General features: G+C 47.8%; 2 protein-coding genes across 2 annotated transcripts in view; both read right to left on the reverse strand.

Annotated features, from left to right (window-relative positions):
• LOC119379635 (acetylcholinesterase-like) overlaps window positions 1-19,212 on the reverse strand; it is a 72,599-nt gene that overhangs the window by 28,022 nt on the left and 25,365 nt on the right. The gene's annotated exons all lie outside the window — the stretch shown is intronic.
• On the reverse strand, window positions 11,551-15,666 carry LOC119389511 (uncharacterized). Its single transcript, XM_037656811.2, has 2 exons — window positions 15,193-15,666; window positions 11,551-12,162 (listed from the first exon to the last, which is right to left on the reverse strand). The coding sequence occupies exons 1-2, from the start codon at window positions 15,457-15,459 to the stop codon at window positions 12,034-12,036; spliced, it is 396 nt and encodes a 131-aa protein (XP_037512739.1). The 5' UTR covers window positions 15,460-15,666; the 3' UTR covers window positions 11,551-12,033.

The following is a 19,212-nucleotide window of genomic DNA, read 5'->3' on the forward strand; positions in this document are numbered from 1 at the left end:
AGAACCATGCACTCTGTAGAAGGCTTTCGCACATTCTTGGTAGTCTAAATATCCTCTAAGGCAACAAACCACACATATTTGCACTTCATGATGCGACAGATATCGGTCATAAGATTGGAACCAAGCACTGTGTAGAAGGCCTTTGGACGTTGTCAGTAGTCAAAATACCCTCTAATATAATAAATCGTGCCTGAAACTTCATGATGCGACAGATATCGGTCATAAGATTGGAACCAAGCACTGTGTAGAAGGCCTTTGGACGTTGTCAGTAGTCAAAATACCCTCTAATATAATAAATCGTGCCTGAAACTTCATGATGCGACAGATATCGGTCATAAGATTGGAACCAAGCACTGTGTAGAAGGCCTTTGGACGTTGTCAGTAGTCAAAATACCCTCTAATATAATAAATCGTACCTGAAACTTCATGATACAACAGATATCCGCCATAGGATTGCACCAGAGCACTGTATAGAAGTCTTGGGCAAGTTGTCTAACATAGCTAAACTGAATGTCTTCATATTTCAATTATGCTTAAGTGCATGCATAGTCTAAGTTAGTGCATATACAAAGAACTGAACAGAAATGAAATAGTCCTTGCAATACATCCAAGGATTTAGCATTTGAAACCATCAAATAATTATTTCAGGTGGATTCAGTCTGGAGGAAGAGATAAATATGTGCGCAGTTTAGAATGGTCTCACAAGTGTCTGAGGTTCCAGTGAGGCACCGTGTGAATTCCTTCTAAACAAAGAGCAGCACAGTAATAGTGCACCTTCATTCCTTCTGCAAATACGTGTGACCATGCTCTTCTCTTCTTACTATCGTGTCATTGTGCACCTCAGATTTCAATGGTGGTGCTTGTCACTTACAAGCTTTTTAGCAAATTAGCTGTCCAGCTGTAAACAAAACATGTGCTATATTTAAGTAAACTGTAAAACGATGGAGAAGCGCCATTGTTCACATTCTCCAATCTATGAGTATCAGAAAAGACTAGGGAGAATATGTGTCAGAATAGACAACCTGCAAAACAAGGCATGTGCAACTCGGCATGTGCTAATGTGTAGTTGCACGGCAGAGAAGCAGACCAAGAGTCAAGAAGTGAAATAGCAGGCAACGCAAGCAGCACTTAACCATGCAACTTTCTTTTTCGATCACCACACTCGCGCACGTTCGAGCTTCTATTTTATGCATGAATGTAAATGAGACCGCTGACAGCTGAATGTGCCGGCGTCGCGGGTACCCGGCACGAAATCACGTAACACTGCTACCAACAAGCGCATGCTTGTTGTTAGCTTGGCAACACACGCAAACGATTTGCGCCGAAGTCAACCAATGTTTCAGCGTCGTAAAATCCGCAAATCCTCCTCTTGTACCTTGTCACATCACCGAAATGTGTTGGCAAGTGCGATGTTCGCTTTCGGCAATGATGAGGCGAATGGCGATGTTGAAAACAAACACACTGCGGATAAAAACTCCTGCGTAAGCGCCACGCCAAGTCTCTGGCGTCATATATAGCGTCTATGTTTCGACGGAAACAACTACCGTCAATTTGCATCAACCAAAGTTCCTCACATGAGCTGGTTCACACGAACTCGACGGTAGCGGCCTACGCTGAATGCAGACGACACCACTATGAATTGACTTCGCCGTAGGCGAGGGCTCACGCTCAAGACTTCAAACCTCCGAAGCATGTTTACACCCGTTCCGAGCACAGATACACACAGATCAGAACACAGGAGCAGCGACATGCTGCACTGGTTGGTACGATGTTTTCACTCGGTCGACGATCGCACTCAAGACCGCTCTGAATTGACTTGGCGAGAGGCGAGGGATCACGCTCAATACTTCAAACCTCCGAAGCATGTATACACTAGTTCCGAGCGCAGATAAACACAGATCAAAGCACAGGAGCAGCGACATGCCGCAGTAGTAGGTACGATATTTTCACTCGGCCGACGATCGCACTCAAAACCGGCGCAAGGGCAGCCGGCAGGCATTCGCTGGACTTGTCGGCGTGGCTCGAACTCGGCACGAAACCGCGTCCCACTGGTAGCACTCGCGGTCGTTCGTCGTGTCGTCGTCGTACTGGATGACGACGCGGTCACTCAGGAGCATTTGCGAACGTAGTTTCGTTGCTTGCCCAGCGCTCGGAGGTGCCTTCGAAACGGCGGCCATTAGGCATAGCGCTCAGAGGTATCGCGGCCTCTGATTGGTTGGCGCGCCGTACGCGTGGTGACGTAGGCGAAAATATCAAAGTCGTCTTGACCCCTCACGCCTCGAGGCGTATGGACGCGTACAGCCCTCCGCGACCGACGCCGAGAGGCGCATTTGACGCCTAGGCGCGTGGAACGTGTGCCATTGGTTGGGCCTTAAGCATTTTCCCGGTCGCTGACGTTGCAAAGCGTCTCTGTCGCTTAGGCCTAAGTATGAGTTCGGCCCCTGCTGTACCTGACGGCATGGCGTCCCGAGGATTGTTGCTGGCCGAAGTTCGAAGCGGGACTGCTGCTGGTGCGTCCGGAATTGCCTCAAGGTACTGCAGCACCCCCGAGGAGCCTCGCCCTAGCGTCGTCGAGGTCAACGGCCACGCCACGGAGTGCCAGCGTCACGGCATTCGGAATCAAACGCCCGCTGCCTTCCCGTTGACAGAACGTAGCTGCCGATGCGACCTTCTTCTCCAGTAGCCACGTAATCAATGCCAGCTCATCCAACTGCTGCCTTCGTTTACTGCTCGTGTCACGCGCATCGAGTCGTGTGCTACCATGCACGCGCTCGTGCCTGTTCCGCGTGCTTCTCCTCCTACTTCGTCGTCTTCGTTGTCCATAAGTCCTCTCCTTACTCATGACACTGTCTCTTCTCTTCAATGTAACCCAGATTATTGGCACTGCGACTCGTGAAACAAATATCATTGACCTTGTCCTCGAACGAAAACCGGAAGCCGTTCAGCCGCCTACGTGCATGGTTCGCCCCAGTGATCACGGTAGCATTTTTAATCTGTTCATTTCGATTGCTAAGGAGAGGAAACAACTGAGAGGACACAACGCAGTGTTGTGTTATCTGCTTTATCCTTGTTCTATTTGCGCTGTGCAAGCATGTCGATGCTCAATATCGTACAAGAAACAATAAGCGCATGCATCTAGCCAGACAAGACTATGCATGTCGTGGCAGAAATACGCGTGCTGCCCAAATGGGAAACCTTAAAAGACCATAAGCAATACTCAAAAGGGACTATCTGTACCTGTACGCATCTCTCGTCAAAATTATGTGTCACCTCTGCACCGCGTGTTACACAGCGTCGCTGGTCATCAACCTTCGGAGAGTGAAATGGGACATGACTAGTTGATTTCGCCAACATGCCAAACTACTTGCAGCGTTTCCCATCGACTCCATTGCGCTACCTGACCACCGCACTCTCTGCTACGCATTACTTAGCCTGCTCAGCCCATTTTCTTAGCCTACCCAGGCCCACCGCCTTGTTCATCTGTTGTCCATATTTAATCACCAACTAGCCCAAGCTACCATTCAGTGAAGAGTCTTTTTTGACGCATTCTCTATTTGTCGTCACTATATACGACCATTCGTGAGTAGTAAAGTTGGCACAATTTCTGCAGCACATACCTGTTATTTCTTCGCCACATCTCTGCGAGGTTTCTTTTTTCCTCGAGTAGGTAATGTTGTCTGCTCGCGGAGTTGGGATATGTTCCTATTTCCTATTGCTCTTAGGCCGCGTCCCGTCAAGCAGTGCGCCCAGTTCGCCAGCTGCCGTTGTAGCACAATCCGCGGTTGTTGCTTTTTTCATTAAATTTCAAAGGTAAAGGCCGTCATGGTGATGATGTTCAGTAGGTAGGGAGTGGCAAAGTTACAATGGCCTCCTCCTGCACAGCATCGCTCTTAAATGGGATGAGCTCGCGCTAGACGGCGCTAATAAGGGATATTCAAAATGTACAGCGCCATCTATCGACAATCCCATAAGTTCAGTCCGCCATGTTTTGTTGGGCACGAAAACGAAACCAGTCCCATCTCGCAGCCTTTCAGGTGCCAGCTACTGGTTTTAGATGCGAAGCAGCTTTTGCTCGGGGCTGTGTCCGTCATTCCCTCACGCGTCCGCACCCCACTGCCCATGCTCCAACTCTCGCCCCTCTCCTCCCGTGAGCGCGAGGAGGTGGGGTGAGAGAGGTGACGTGAGCGCTGCCTCCCCCCCCGTTTTTCTCTCTCCGCCACAGCTGCGCGCTCGTATATAATGCGGCGCGAGCTTGCTCCCGCTGCACTCTCCTTCACAACGGCACTATGGACGCTCGCGAAGCTGAACGTAAATGGCCACGCCGGCAAGCGAATCTCGAAGCTGCGAGGCAACGCGAAGCCGAAACGCAACGGAAACATCGAGCTGGGCGTGGTGGGGGGGGGGGGGGTAACACAAGCGGTACACAACATTACAAAACTGCACAGACAAATGAAACATACACGGCATGGAAACATACAAATGGAACAACAATGGAAACACAAGTGAACAGCAAGCGCTGCTTCGCATTCCCACATGGTTCCCTTTAGTGGGAGATAGTGTACTTTTTTATCTAAGTTCTGCGATGACTTGCCAATGCTTTGCGCGCTGTTCAGGACACGAGGGAGCCCTGACAATGCCGGAGCAAGGTAACACTATTTTGAATCGAATTTATCGGTTACCTGAATGAACGAAAATAATTTACCGACGCGTATTTGTTTCGTCAACAAGATCGTCACTGCGCTTTGGTTCGGAAATGGCCGGCTCGCGCGCTCTTCAACTTGAGTTCAACATAGGCTAGGCTTGCAGAACAACATATTGCAATATATGCATTTTAAAGGAGGCGGCCGACGCCGCACACGTGCGAGAGAGCATCTGATTGATCAACATGAGATCGTCGGTGTTGCGGATCGACGAAAGGAACGCACACAAATGTGTAGTGCCACAGACGCTGCTGCGCCCGTCCGCGGTAAATCAGGGCCGTCACACGGTCGGCGCAAAGATTCCAACAGGCATCTCTCTGCAAGCTTCGCAAGGCAGTGTGCGCCGAAGTACATAGTCCGCATGCCGCGTCAACCCTTCGCTTTACACCCCCTCATCCCTCCCCTTTTATTTTCCTTTTGCTTTCTTTGGTCAGCGTGCACAGAACAAAGAGCAGTACAGTACATGAGAGTGTCGGAACGGAACGAAAGCCAAAAACGAAAAACGACAAAAACGATATTTTTGACCGGAACGAAAGCGTAACCGAAACGTTTTCTATTATTTCGTTCCGGAGTGCAACCGAAATTTTTAAAATCATTTTTAGGTTGACGAAAAAACATGGCAATCCGGAACAACTGAGCTCATGCAACGTGAGCGATTATGCATATCTCAGGGTACAGCATTAGCGCGTACCTCAGGCAGGAATTCCAAAGTAAAGACATGTTCAAATTATGCTAACAACAAAAACAATGGCAACGAGAGCTGTTTATATTAGCGCAAGTCGACTTTTGCGTGCCTGTCACGCAGGCCAGTGTGTAGAGGGCGTTGTCGGCGGTGAAGTTTGTTACAGCGAAAGCTGTTATGAGATCACAACAGCCGATTTTGGCGCCATAGTTCTCCGCCGCCGCCGCCGGTGTTAACCGCTATCGCGTTGAACAAGAAAAAAATCGGCAGATCCCACATTTTGTGCGAATCGGTTTCGTGCGGAGTAATCAGCGAGCACTATGCTGCATTTTTTGGCTTTGATCCAAGCGCTACGAGGCGGATCGACGTGTTTCGTAGCGTTAGCTACACTGGCCTAGCCGAGCAAGTTTTGGGTGGCTCCTCAAGAGCCGTGCAGCGCATGCGCGAGGATCAGTAATGTCACACAGCTGGCGCATCGGAGCCGGCACCTCCCGCACACTCCACCGCTGCCGCGCGCGACTCGCTGCCTCCGGTCTGCGCTTTCCAGAGGAGTGACGTCGTAGCCGAGGTAGACGTGCCGGCGCACGCGCAGCTATTCGCCTTCGCTGTGCAGTCGCCGTCTGACACTGCGAGGGAACGCTTGATAGCGCCGCTGACTGCCGTTTGCCAGTGTGATTTAGCCATGGAGAAGGAGAGCGCAAATGCTGCTCAACGGCGCAAAAGAGAGGAGAAGCTTAACTCATCGGATCGCAAAATATACATGTGCCACATAATACATATACCGTGTGTGTGTCATTGGAGCAGCAGTGAGCATGATAATCAAGATAATCCTAGACAATCAGGGAAGCTAAGAACAATCAGCTGAACCTTTGCCAACGCTACGTTATCCTGGCATAGCCGAGCTAAGCCACTGCAACATTTTTTTGTAAGCGTAGTAGTTGTGCGCACATCGCGGCCTTACCAGGCACGGCAACTACACTTGCATTTAAAGGGTAACTTAAGGAGCACTGTCGTGAGTATTATCGAAATGAGGAGCACTTTACGGCGCCTTGATGTGAATATCATACGTAACTTTCGTTAGCGTATTCCTCCGGGGTCGAGCAACGCTTGAATATAGCTTGCGGAATCATAGCAATGCAAATGCAATGTTTATTAGAGTTCTATGAAAGCGGAGCCAACACTGTAACCACAAAATTTCGCAGATCCCACGTACCGTGGGAGTCGATGTTATGCGAAGCATACGCGGGATGGTGACTGCGGCGTAATTTTTCACATTGAGCGAAAGGTTAAGGAATGACGCTAGAGAAATGTGGAAGTGATAACGCACACTCATATGCTGATGAGTCGCATGTGCATTATATAAAGTTGTTTACAGTTGCGTAGCGATACCAACAGCAACATGGATGTAAAAACACAAAGACGAGGAAAACACGCGCGAGTCCTGTTTTCCTCTTCTTTGTCTTTGTGTTTTAGCGCAGTTTTAGTCTACATATGTAATGCTTATTGCGTTTTTATAAAATTAAATAGCCAGCACTGCAGTCAGAATTGACGCTGCACCGACATTACGCCTGCATAGGGTCTTTTTCCAAAGCAGTTGTGGCATGGCTCTGTGGTAAAATACCTGACTGCCTCTCAGAATGCTTGGGTTTGATTCCTGCTGGGATCCTGATTTTTCTTCTTTGCGTTCGTCGTGTCAACACTGCCGATGTCAGTTTTTCTTCACGCTCTCTCATTTAAATTACCAGTTTATGTTCTGGCTGTTCCTGGAAGGATATAAACTGTCAATCACCTGTGGCGCATAACCGCACACCGCGGCCCGCGACCCACACGTGTCTGGAGGAAAGGGTTTGACGGCGCACCTGACAGGATTTCCAGGTTATAGGTGTCATGACCCAACAGCCATATTTGGGAAAGAATCTTACCCTCCCATGCGAATTTTGGTCTACACCAAGTTAAAGGGACACTAATATTAAGTCGACGTTGATTGTTGAAATAGCGGTCCAGAAACCTCGTAGTGCTACTTTGGTGCCAAGGAAGTGCTTATATTGAAACAAAATCACGTTTTAGTGGTCCGCATCGCATTAGCGCACTTCAAATCACCCGCCTGAAATCAGTCTTTACGACGTCACTGCTGCCGTGCCCAACGTTGCCCGCCTTTACTGCCGGTGGCGTGCACTGGCGGCGGGCGCCATTCGGGTATCCGGCAACATCATATGCATGCGGCATTTTGTGGAACTTTCTGTCAGAGATACTTTCACGAGCGCGCAAAACACACGCGGCAGTACGCGATACCGAAACTACCACTGAGACGCGACCGCGTGAGCGAAGCAGGGCGCCGGGCGAAGCGCAGTTCGACGAAAACGGAACCTTTGAACCACGCGCGCCGTTCCCCATGGCAACACCAAAGAGGTTCTTTTTTCCGTGAATCAAACAGAAACGAACAAGCAGCATTTTCTTACCTATCTTGATACACGGAAGGTTCTTTTTCTATTGCTCCTAGTTTGATTACTAGTGATTAATTGTAGGCAGACTCTCATACGTGATCGGGATCATTTTCAAAACGTGCCGCTCGTGGCCCTCATCGTGTGATACATTTAGCTTAATTGCTCGGTAAGTACAGCTGTTGATAATGTTGCCGTTTTAGACGTTGTCATACATTGAGCTTTCACTCTGACATAAATTGTTATTTGCCTTTAATGTCCCTTTAAGGAGGTGATCGCGAGAGCACCCAGAGGTAGGCGGCTAGATAGATAGATAGATAGATAGATAGATAGATAGATAGATAGATAGATAGATAGATAGATAGATAGATAGATAGATAGATAGATAGATAGATAGATAGATAGATAGATAGATAGATAGATAGATAGATAGATAGATAGATAGATAGATAGATAGATAGATAGATAGATAGATAGATAGATAGATAGATAGATAGGAACGCTCAAAGTGCCAAAGGTTCGCTAAGAAATGCTTCGCATTTAAAATGAAATGAGAAACAAATTTCTATGATCGGATGGGATTTTAACCTACGCCCTATGTGTGGCAGTCGAGTGTTCCACCACAGTGACATGCTGGTGCTTTTAACTTCCTTCGCAAAAATACTCTATGCAGGCGTCATGTCGGGCAAGGAATCATGTTAACATATGTAATATAGCGTGGCAGAAAAGTAAAATAACAACCTGGCGTCAGACAATGCGATTTGCGCAACGAGTCGGTCGTTAAATGCTTCCAACCCGTTACGAAGGGCTCAGCCATAATTATTCATCGTCATCCGCCACAGCACAAGGTGCACATAATGCCATACAGATTTGTAGCGGGTACCAAGATTATCCGCAAGAAGGCCAAAAATGCCACAGTGGCTGCTGTGGCATTTTTACGGTGATTTATGGCGTAGTGAGTACCTGGCATATGTACTTGTATTAGTTATCCAAAGAGAGTCTACAACGGGCTCTAGAAAGGCCGCTCTTCCAGCTTACGCTGTGACTGTGCTGCTTGTCCCGCGCAGGCCTGACGATTTTTTTTTATCATAACAGCAGTCTCATACATCAGAGGGTACGCTCAATGACGTGCTGCTTCTGAGAACGTGCTTACTTCCTTGACACAAAGCATTGAGCCCACTACAAAAAATCGTAATTGACTCTTGAGAAAATAAATACCATGACTTTGAAGCGTATACTGGTTTGTGCTAGTTGGTAGCAATTCGTGGTACAGTTACCTCCTCTCTGAAGAACGTGTTTTACCGCTCTCACACTTTCGTAAGAGGAGGGCAAGTAACTACAGCACAAATCAAATGTTTTTTTTTATGATTACCATAACTTCAAATTTTTCATACAGAAAAAAAAAACCGTTACGAACCGTTACGGAACATTTTTTTTTTCGTTTCGTAACAGAAACGGAACCGAATTTTTCCGGTGGAACGAAACTAAAACCGAAACGAAAAACATGTCGTTCCGACACCCTGCAGTAGATGGAGCTGTTTATTCGGCAGATCTAGAGTTACTGTATATGCTACCTTTAGGTAGCAGAGTCGCGCATCCGTCTTCCAAACGCCGCTAGGAAAAATGCATTGGGGAGAAGCCGACGCGCGGACCAATTTTTGTATTTCTCGACGCCGCCGCCGCTGCAGCGAACTGAATTAACACTAGTCATCGACAACCAATGTTTCTCGCCAGTCTTCAACACACCAGGCATGTTAATCGGCGACACTGTAGGCATGTCGCCTGCAAAAACGCAGTGCGACTTCACCGCAGAGCTGTCGTTGCTAGCCAGACCTATGCGCAACTCAGATACCTAACGGTAGCATATACAGTAACTCTAAGTAAATCAAGGTAGATGATCGCACTCATCTTTTCCGCGATAGCAGGCCCTCGTGCGCCTCTGTGCATAACCACGGAGGTGCGTTATGCAGGCCTCTGTCGCATGCGAAAGCAAAGAGAGGAATATTTTTAAAAGATATGTCAATGAACGCGCGCGATGAAACGCGAACGACAATACCAAATCCGCGTGATGAATTACGACCACAAAGCATTATAAACAACCAGTGAGCAGTAAAACAGCATTACTCGGCCCGCTATCTTTAACATTATTAACATGTGGCGTCTAACTTCCCAAAACCACGATTTGATTATGAGAGACGCCGTAGTGGAAGGCTCCGGAAATTTCGACCTCCTGGGGTTCGTTAACGTGCACCTAAATCTATGTACACGGGCCTCAAACATTTTCGCCTCCATTGAAGATGCAGCCGCCGCAGCCGGGATTCGATCCCGCGACCATCGGGTCAGCAGTCGAGCGCCATAACCACTAGACCACCATGGCGGGGCGGCCCGCTCTCTTTGTATACAATTGAAACGCACGACCAGTATTTTTGTTTGGTTTGCGGCACACCACTCATGCACATGCCCATGCATTGTTTATTTCAAAAAAACTACAACACACGCTACTGTTGAGGGTGTACAGGTACTTGTGCCTAAAGAAATGAGCCGAGGAAAGCAGCACAACGTTGCACAGGTCGCGCAGAAACAACGTGGTGTCGATATCTGACGAGTGTTTATGACGCGTGTATAAAATTACGATGGAGGCATATTTCAGTGCAAGGTTATCTTAGAAGATTGACAGCGACACCTCCTCTGTAACGAACACTTTTCTTGAACGCTTACGTCAAATTGGAAACGCACGCGACTAGAGAACCGCAGTTCGGCTTTGCGAAGCGGTGCGCCTCTTGCAGCTGCCGTCCGCGTGAATTTTTAAATGCTCTGATATTCAGTTCTCATCGATTTGTGGCAGCACACTGAGGTCCGCTGACCGTTCGGCGCTGGATGACGAAAGAAACAGCCGCATTTGCTTGGTCCGAAAGCTTCGCCAACGACTGCGGCTCAGCCTCGCTGTATGTTCTCCTTCTGGAGACGCTACACTGTAAACCACATTACACCCGTATGGGTGTAACTTGGTGTCCATAACTCACACCCCTACACCCCAAAAAATAGGTGTACCAAGCAGGATTACACCTATACAATGGGTGTAATTTCAAACTTTCACCCAATGGGTGTGGTTGGGTGTAAAAGCATATTACACCCAAGTGAAAAAAAGGGTGTGGGGTGTAAAAGCACATTTCCCAAACGAGAAAAAGGGCGTTAGGGTGTTTATGCACAATTACACCCAAACACCCCGGCAAAAATTTCCATAATTCGAGTGGTTCCCCCCTCCCAGTTGGCTGCCATTGAAACGCTAGAAAGCTTACCCTTTAGCTAATCCTTTCAAGGGCGCATGACCTATTATAGTGGCTGCTGCCACAGTGCGAAAATCCTGGCCCCACCACTGCTTTTATGGTGCATATGAAGCACGGCGTATATGCATCCCTCGCATATACAGTGCAATCGTGACTGAATACAAAGGCATTACTTAAAATGTGTTGACACATATTTCAAGATGTTCACACAGTTAACCAATAGTACAAAATAAAGTCAAGCTGTAACTAGCAAGGACGACGATACAGCATGATGGCCAGAACAAGAAGAACGATCGGTTTATATAGTCACTGATTATATAGGCGCACGATAGCGCGCCGAGAGTATCTGCGCATGTCCGATGCGCAGTCGTGATGCAGTAGCCTTGCCGGATACATCCTTTCCGTTAACAAAGAAATTACACACCCACCGAAACAGTACATGGCACTTCAAAATATGATATCACACACTTGGTTAAAGTCCTTGTCATAATGAAGACGCTGTGGTGGCTTCACGGTTCGAGTCGACCTTCTCAAAGCTGGCGTCGGTGGTGAAGTTGACTGACGCACCACAGGTGGCGAAGGGTCGCCCGACGTCGGAACTTCGCGACGTCGGCCGTTGGCTGGCGAGGTTGAAGTTGCCACTGTCGGATGGCCACCAACGTTGTTGTCCGCTGAGCTGGAATCAATGTCGTCGTCGCTTTCCTCGATGAACCATTCGCCAGTTTGAAGTAGGTGACGACGGTTGCGCCTTAACAGCTTCTGGTCCTCCGTTTTGACAAGGTAGGACCTTGGATATGGCGAACCCACCACTTGAGCTTTTCGGGACCATGCAGCGTCTCTGAGCCTCACGACGACACCCTTCTGCAGAGGAGGCAAAGGTCTTCCCCCTTGGGCCTGGCTGTGCTTCTTGACGTCGGTTGCGGTCACCGCACTGAAGTCCGGGAGGTTGGCGCGAAGGCGCCTTCCTTGTAGTAGTTCACCAGGGGATCGCCCGTCCTCCAGTGGGGTAGAGCGGTAGGCCAGCAGGCCCAGCCAGAAGTCGTCGCCCGAATCTGCAGTTTTTTTCAAGATGCGCTTCACAGCCTGCACACCTTTTTCCGCAAGCCCGTTTGACTGCGGATAATGAAGGCTTGAAGTGACGTGCGTGAAGTCGTACCTCCTTGAAAACAGAAGAAATTTATGGCTGGAAAATTGTGGGCCGTTATCAGTACATACTTCGACGGGCACGCCAAATCTGGCAAAAATAGCGCACAGTGCTGCAATGGTTGATTGCACCGACATGTCAGGTAGTTTCTGAACTTCCGGAAAGTTTGATAAGGCGTCAAAGACAATGATGTACGAGTCCCCCGCAAACGAAAAAATGTCCGCTCCAACTCTATGCCATGCACAACCTGGCACGGGCCGCATTTGAAGCGGTTCCTTGGGCTGTTTGTAAGCGTACTTGCGGCATGTAGGACAAAGTTGCACCATGGAAGCAATCTCAGCGTTAAGCCCCGGCCAAAACACGAGGCGTCTGGCCCTTTCTTTGCATTTTTGCATGACGAGGTGACCTGCATGGATTTTTTCAAGCATAGTTTGTCGCATGCTTTTCGGAATAACAACCTTCGACGCCTTTAAAAGTATTCAGTTGACAAATGAGAGTTCTTGCTCAAAAGGTTTTAGTTCACCTTGTACTGGAAGCCCCACCGACAAACTTGCGATCACCGACTGTAGGTAGCGGTCACGAGCCGTTGCCGCTTGCAGTTCTTTCTGCGTTGTTTCTGTGACACGGTAACCTAGAAGCTGGATTGCGTGAACTTCCACGTCGGTAGTAGCACCAGCCTCGTCTTGGTTGTCAGCAGTTCACCGGGACAACATGTCAGCAAGAACAAGGTGCTTCCCAGGAATATACTGCAAAGCAAAATCATACTTGAACAACCTCAAAAAGAACCGTTGAAGGCGAGGTGGCATGTGACTAATTTCCTTTTGAGCAATTGACTAAAGTGGCTTGTGGTCCGTTACAATTGTGACTTTCTGGCCGTAGACGAACTGGTGAAATTTTTCGCATCCAAAGCAAATTCCTAGGGCCTCCTTTTCTATCTGTGCGTACAGTTTTTCTGCCTTAGCCAGTACTCGACATGCGTAAGCTACAGGTCGCCACTCGTTATTGTGACGCTGCAGAAGAGCGGCGCTGACGCCGTCCTTCGATGCATCGCAAGACAACTTTGTTTCCCGTCGTGGGTCAAATATTGCGAGCACGGGAGCGGTGGTCACAATTTGCGTGACGCTTTTCCACTCTTTCGCGTGGTTTTCTGTCCACTCAAACTCAGAGCTGGCCTTGATAAGAGTTCTTAACAGGGCCGTTCTTTCAGATAGCTGCGGCACGAACTTTCCAAAGTAGTTCAACACACCAAGCATACGTTGAACATCGGCCTTGCATGTTGGCACTGGCATTTGAACCAAACTTTTTACGAGCCGTGGATTTGGGGATATGCCGTTCGCACTTATGATATCACCCAGTAACCGTAGCTCTTTTACGCCAAACTTGCACTTGTGCGGATTAAACGTTAACCCAGCTGTTTCAGCAGTTTTCAGGACTGCTACCAGGCGCTCTTCATGCTCTTCCTTCGTTGAGCCCCAGACCAGGATATCATCTATATATATGAGCACGCCTGGCAGACCGTCAAATATCTGACAAAGTGCCTGCTGAAACACCTCAGGTGCAGATGAGATGCCAAAAGGTAGCCTTAGAAAACGGTATCTGCCGAAAGGCGACGAGAACGTACAGATCTTTGATGTTTTCTCGTCCAAGGGCACCTGATGAAAGCCGGCGTTTGCATCCAAACAGCTAAAATAAGTAGCTCCGGTTATCCGTGCTTCCAAGTCCTCGCGTCTGGGTAAAGAGAAATGCTGCCTCTTGATATACTTGTTCACTCTTCTGGGGTCCATGCAAACCCTTAGAGCACCGTCTTTTTTTTCACCAGTACCAGAGGGCTTACCCAGTCGGTTGGCTCATTTTCTTTGTCGATGATGCCCTCCCGGGTCATTCGCTGTAGTTCCTTCTTCAGAGGTTCCTGAAGTGCAAGTGGAACCCGGCGAGCAGGCTGAACGACCGGAACCGCGTCTGGATCCAGGACCATTCTGTACTGAGTTTTCAAGCAGCCGAGCCCTTGGAACAGGTGCCTGAAATCTTTCAAAAGTTCATACTCAGACGAGGCATTGACAGCGTCCACCGTACGTCGAACCAACCCAAGCGCTTCACTGGCATCGAGCCCAAGGATGGCTTGTCGCCCATTCTTTACGATGAAGAATTTCACGCTTATCTCGGTGGTTCCGACAGACACTTTCTGTGACGTTGTTCCATAACTTGAAATAACGCCCCCGTTGTAGGCGCGCAACACTGACCCGGTTGGTTGCAACGCTTCTTTGGATCCAAGCTTACGGTACGTTGTAAATGGAAGTAAGCTTGCCTGCGAACCGGTGTCCACTTTGAACGTCACTTCTCTGCCATTTACTCGAGCCTTGATTGTCCAGTCTTTCTTGCGACAATTTTCGGCGCCGATTTCGAGAATCTCAAAGTCATTCTCATCGAGATTAGCTACTTCGCTAACAACGGTAGACTTCTGGCAACAACTTGCAAAGTGGTTGTATTTGCGGCAAGAATGACATAATTTACCATACGCGGGGCATTGCTTAGGTTTATGTTTGCGGTTGCACTTCCTGCAGCAAATATCTTGATTATCGCGACTCTGCTTTTTTTTCCGCTGCTGCTGTTTTTTCGTCGCCGTTTCGCCACTTGAAACCGCGTCAATGCTGTCTTCCGTCCTATTCCAAACTAGGCTCCTTAGTGCCGCTGCTTCTGCCGCTTTACACATTTCCTCGGCTTTTAGTAGCGTCAGGCCTCTCTCGGCAAGCATTCTTTCACGCAGCTTTGGGTTGTTCGTACCAAACACAATTTGGTCTCTAATCAGTGAATCGTGCTGATCCCCAAAGTTGCACTGTGTCGCCTGCTTCTTTAAGTACCGCACAAACTTCTCAAAAGGTTCTTTCTCCGCCTGGCTTCGTGTACGAAAAACATATCTTTCGTGAATTTCATTGCTCACCTCGGAGAAGTAGGCGTCGAACTTCTGCACGACCGTGTCGTAACATTCCTTGCTTTCTTCGGGGCCGTACTGAAAGTTGTTGAAGATGTCGAGCACTTCGTCTCCCGCGAAGCTCAGCAAGAGTGACACTTTCGAGGAGTCACTTCTCGGGGCCTTCTCGACTGCCGTTGCTTGCAGAAAAAGCTCGAACCTTTGCTTGAAGCGCTTCCAATTTTCAGACAAGTTGCCCGATAGGCGCAATGGCTCCGGCGGCTTCAGTAGGTCCATGGCGATTCCGCGCCGTTGCTGCCGTGCTTCGGTCCGCGGCGGCCACTTCTGACACCATGTAACTAGCAAGGACGACGATACAGCATGATGGCCAGAACAAGAAGAACGATCGGTTTATTCAGTCACTGATTATATAGGCGCACGATAGCGCGCCGAGAGTATCTGCGCATGTCAGATGCGCAGTCGTGATGCAGTAGCCTTGCCGGATACACAAGCTTTAATAAACACAGAGCCCGTACATCCGAGACAAATTCTACGGTATTCAATGACCTTTCTCGAGTGTTCAGAGCGGCATCGCGTATGCCGCCAAACAAGGAGCACAAATGACCAAGGCGTTTGTGTCAAAATATGAAGCAAGGGCGTTATTTCCACTTCATAATGAGGAATTCAATTTAACATGCTTCATCGTAACACGTACAGACGTATAGTGCAGTATGGGTCTTAGAACAAGCTACACCGTGCGAGTGGGATGGGATAGATAAAAGCGCCCTCGAAAAGGTAGCAGTTACAGGGAGAAGCACAAATGAACCTTCTTCCCTGTCAGCCCCCTTGGGGCACTACAGACACCTGGTCCCTTTGGGCGCACCCCAGAATGAATTTTCCCGCTGTAGTTGCCCTTCCCAAGAAGGAAAATATTGGTGCCAATTCTTATACCTGCACTTATGCAGTTGATAAAATAAGGTGCCATCGTCTTAAATGGGCTGCATAACATCAGTGTATGTGCTTGGAATCAACTGGAACACACAAGGTACGGTCTGGTCGTTCTCCTGTTAAGGAGATAGTTCACAAATGTGCAATCCCTTGATGAAAAAGTGGATTGATAAAGTTTCAAAATTCCAACAGTGCCCACACCATTGTGCCTGTTGTGGACTTTCTTAGTAGGGTAAACACTGCCATCCAACAGCTGTAGCTGATACACGAGCAGGGTATCAATGCTCCGTGACAACTCACGCAACATTATAAGGACTCAGAATGTCGTTTTCCACAGCAGGCCTTCATATTATCTCTTTTCTGGGAAAGTATATAAGTGAAGTAGAAAACTGTGCACATCGCTGGAATTATGAAACCTTTCCCACTTTCACAAAAGCAATGGATTGTGGCCCTAACACAAAAAAGTGAGCAATCGGGCCATGACGCGCATGTTGCAGCGCATGCTGAATGCGGTATATGCAGGAAATGCATGGGAATAGGGACGTTATGACGACGACAGCACTGCAGAAGCATTACCTACATAACAACAGTAGAACCAAATTTTACACGGGCATGTTCAGAGAAATTTAAAGATTATCTCTTTCCAAGCAAAGACAACAGAATCATTGGTAATTGAATAAAACGGGTATTTATTTCTTTTAAAAAATATTGACAAAACTTAAGCTTGTCATATAGCTCAAAAATAAATTTCAAAAACAATATTCGATGCACTGATTTCACTGACAAGTACTGGAAGTTTTGTTAAGCTAAAGCTTCAATAGCAAAAAATCTCAATTATTATAACTACTGCAAAAAAAAGTCACAAAGTCCTTTGAATATAAAAACTAAGCCAATGACCACAAAGTGGAATGACCTGCGAGAACATGTTGAAATCGGCAGAGACAAAATGACTTGTATTAAAATGTCACAAGAAAATGAGCAAGAAATTCAAATGAAATACTAGTACCATAGTATTCGTTTCTGTATTATGTAAAACAAATAACTACTCGTTACCATATGAAAATATAAATTTATGGCTTAAGCTCGAGTTTATCACAGGTGGCGACATACTTTAAGCAGAAGCTAAGGCCTATTTTCTAGGCTTTCTTGAAAATGTTCAGAAGCTTTACTACTTGTGTCCTCAGAGTCATTACCCACTGGCCAAGAAGGAGCCATTCAGCAGCGACGAGAACCTTGAACGCCTTGTGATGGCAGTCGATATTTAACAGCCAATGTGCTGCCATGAGTGCAGCTCCTCATTCTTCGGCATTGGACACACTGAAGAGCAGTTCTTTGTCCACATGGAGGAAAAGCTTGCTTGCATAGGGAAGATCGAGGCCATCGTACACAATGCAAGGTATTATTGGAACGCTCTCTCCCTGCATGATAAAAATAAAAAAAATCATTGCCTGGAAAGCGCTACGCAGACTTCAACTGTTTGTTTCAGTAAATAACAGTTTTTGTACCATGTGCTATCGTGAGTAATATGAGCTCGAACATGCGAGCACGTGGAACATAGCCTCAAAACTGAGATAGGGTGATACGTGGATGGCGCTGCCGAAACTGGAGGGGAGAGGGGGGGGGCGCTGTTCCGCTGACTGTTGGTACTGCCGTGTTCGAGCTCGTATTGCTCACTATAGTACCATCCAAATATGAAGCTCATAACATGCCCCATATGTAACCTGCACAGAATTAACAGCTTTTCTACGCGCAATTAGCTTGTTTGGGAAAGAGAAAGTACTATTTGACAAATATTATCCGCATTTTTGAAGAAAAAGGAGCATTCTTTAGTGGCATGAAGGATTCCTGCACATCGATAAAAAGCATATAAAACAAAACTATGCGCAAGGACTTCTCTTCAAGGCTGCAACTTCCAGCCTTGAAGGTAATTGGAGAAATTAAAATATCTGATAAATCATTAGGCTTGCCTTTTACCAAATAATATCATTGGAGGTGGTCGTACAAACTGCGTTTTTTAATGTTTGTACACGTAAAAGTATTTAGCGAAGTTACAACGCCAAGGCGAGGCGCATATAACTCTTAATAACCACAACAAAAAATGAAAGCTAGACATAATGGAAACAGGCAGAATAAAATACATTGTGCTCGAACGCGGGCACTCAGGCGTACGCACGAAGGGGGGGGGGGTCGCCCCCCCCCAGTCAACTCAGACAGAGGGGGGGTGGGCGCAAAGTCTGCCCCATACTTTGACTTTTTAGAAAGGCGGGGAGAGGGGGGCAGGGATTAACCTTCCTACTCCCCTCCCCCCTGATGGGGAACCCTGCGAATGTCTAAGCGCACACTGATGCTCGAACTAGCGCTTGCACAGTTCAGGTAGGTAAGGCGATTTGCCCACACATAGACATGAAAAATTCATTCGAACACAAGTCAAGTTTAACGAACGGCTCCCCATGCACGGGTGCCGGCATTATCAGGCAACCTATGTTACGGATGAATTAAAAGGTCGGTACGAATTTAACGAAAGGAATGTATTAGCACTTAGGCGAGCTTCGCGCGGCGTACCTAAAACGAAGCAACATGCTGCGTTAAAATGACCCACACGCATCAACCCGAGCATCACGGTAGTTTTAGCGCACAAAACGAACAAGGACGGAAAAGAACGACGCGGACACCACGTCGTTGTTTTCAGTCCAGTTTTTTTTTTCTTGTGCGCAAGAAAATGCACTTTGATTACCAACAGGCCGAAGCATACGCGCCTTAGATACGCTTGACGCTTAGAGTTAACAGGCGCCGACACAACGCAACTATTCTTAAATCAAAATAGTGGTTCATCGGGAGCGGGGCCTCCTTCCAACACCCCCGACGACAGAAGGGCACCCCCACAACTGCGTTCAAATCCCCCTCCGAATCAGCCGCGCATGCGCACACTGCTTTCAACACCAAACAAAGCAAAACTTGCCCGCGCCTAACGTCACACAACTTTGCCTTCATCCCGATGAAACAATACACTCAAATATGCTCGCTACGTTAACAAATGCTTACCGATCGTCAACCAGTTAAAAAAAGCTTAGTTAACGGCCTTATATCGCGCTCTCGGAGTTA

Source organism: Rhipicephalus sanguineus, chromosome 1, assembly GCF_013339695.2.
Source record: "Rhipicephalus sanguineus isolate Rsan-2018 chromosome 1, BIME_Rsan_1.4, whole genome shotgun sequence".
Taxonomy (NCBI): Eukaryota; Metazoa; Arthropoda; class Arachnida; order Ixodida; family Ixodidae; genus Rhipicephalus; species Rhipicephalus sanguineus.

Excerpts from the sequence above, each read along its gene's own strand:
- LOC119389511 (XM_037656811.2), bottom strand. The coding sequence starts at position 15,459 with ATGGACCTACTGAAGCCGCCGGAGCCATTGCGCCTATCGGGCAACTTG. Across the intron at positions 12,163-15,192 it reads TCGACGCCTACTTCTCCGAG|ATTCGGGCGACGACTTCTGG; the intron begins GTGAGCAATGAA and ends AAAAAACTGCAG.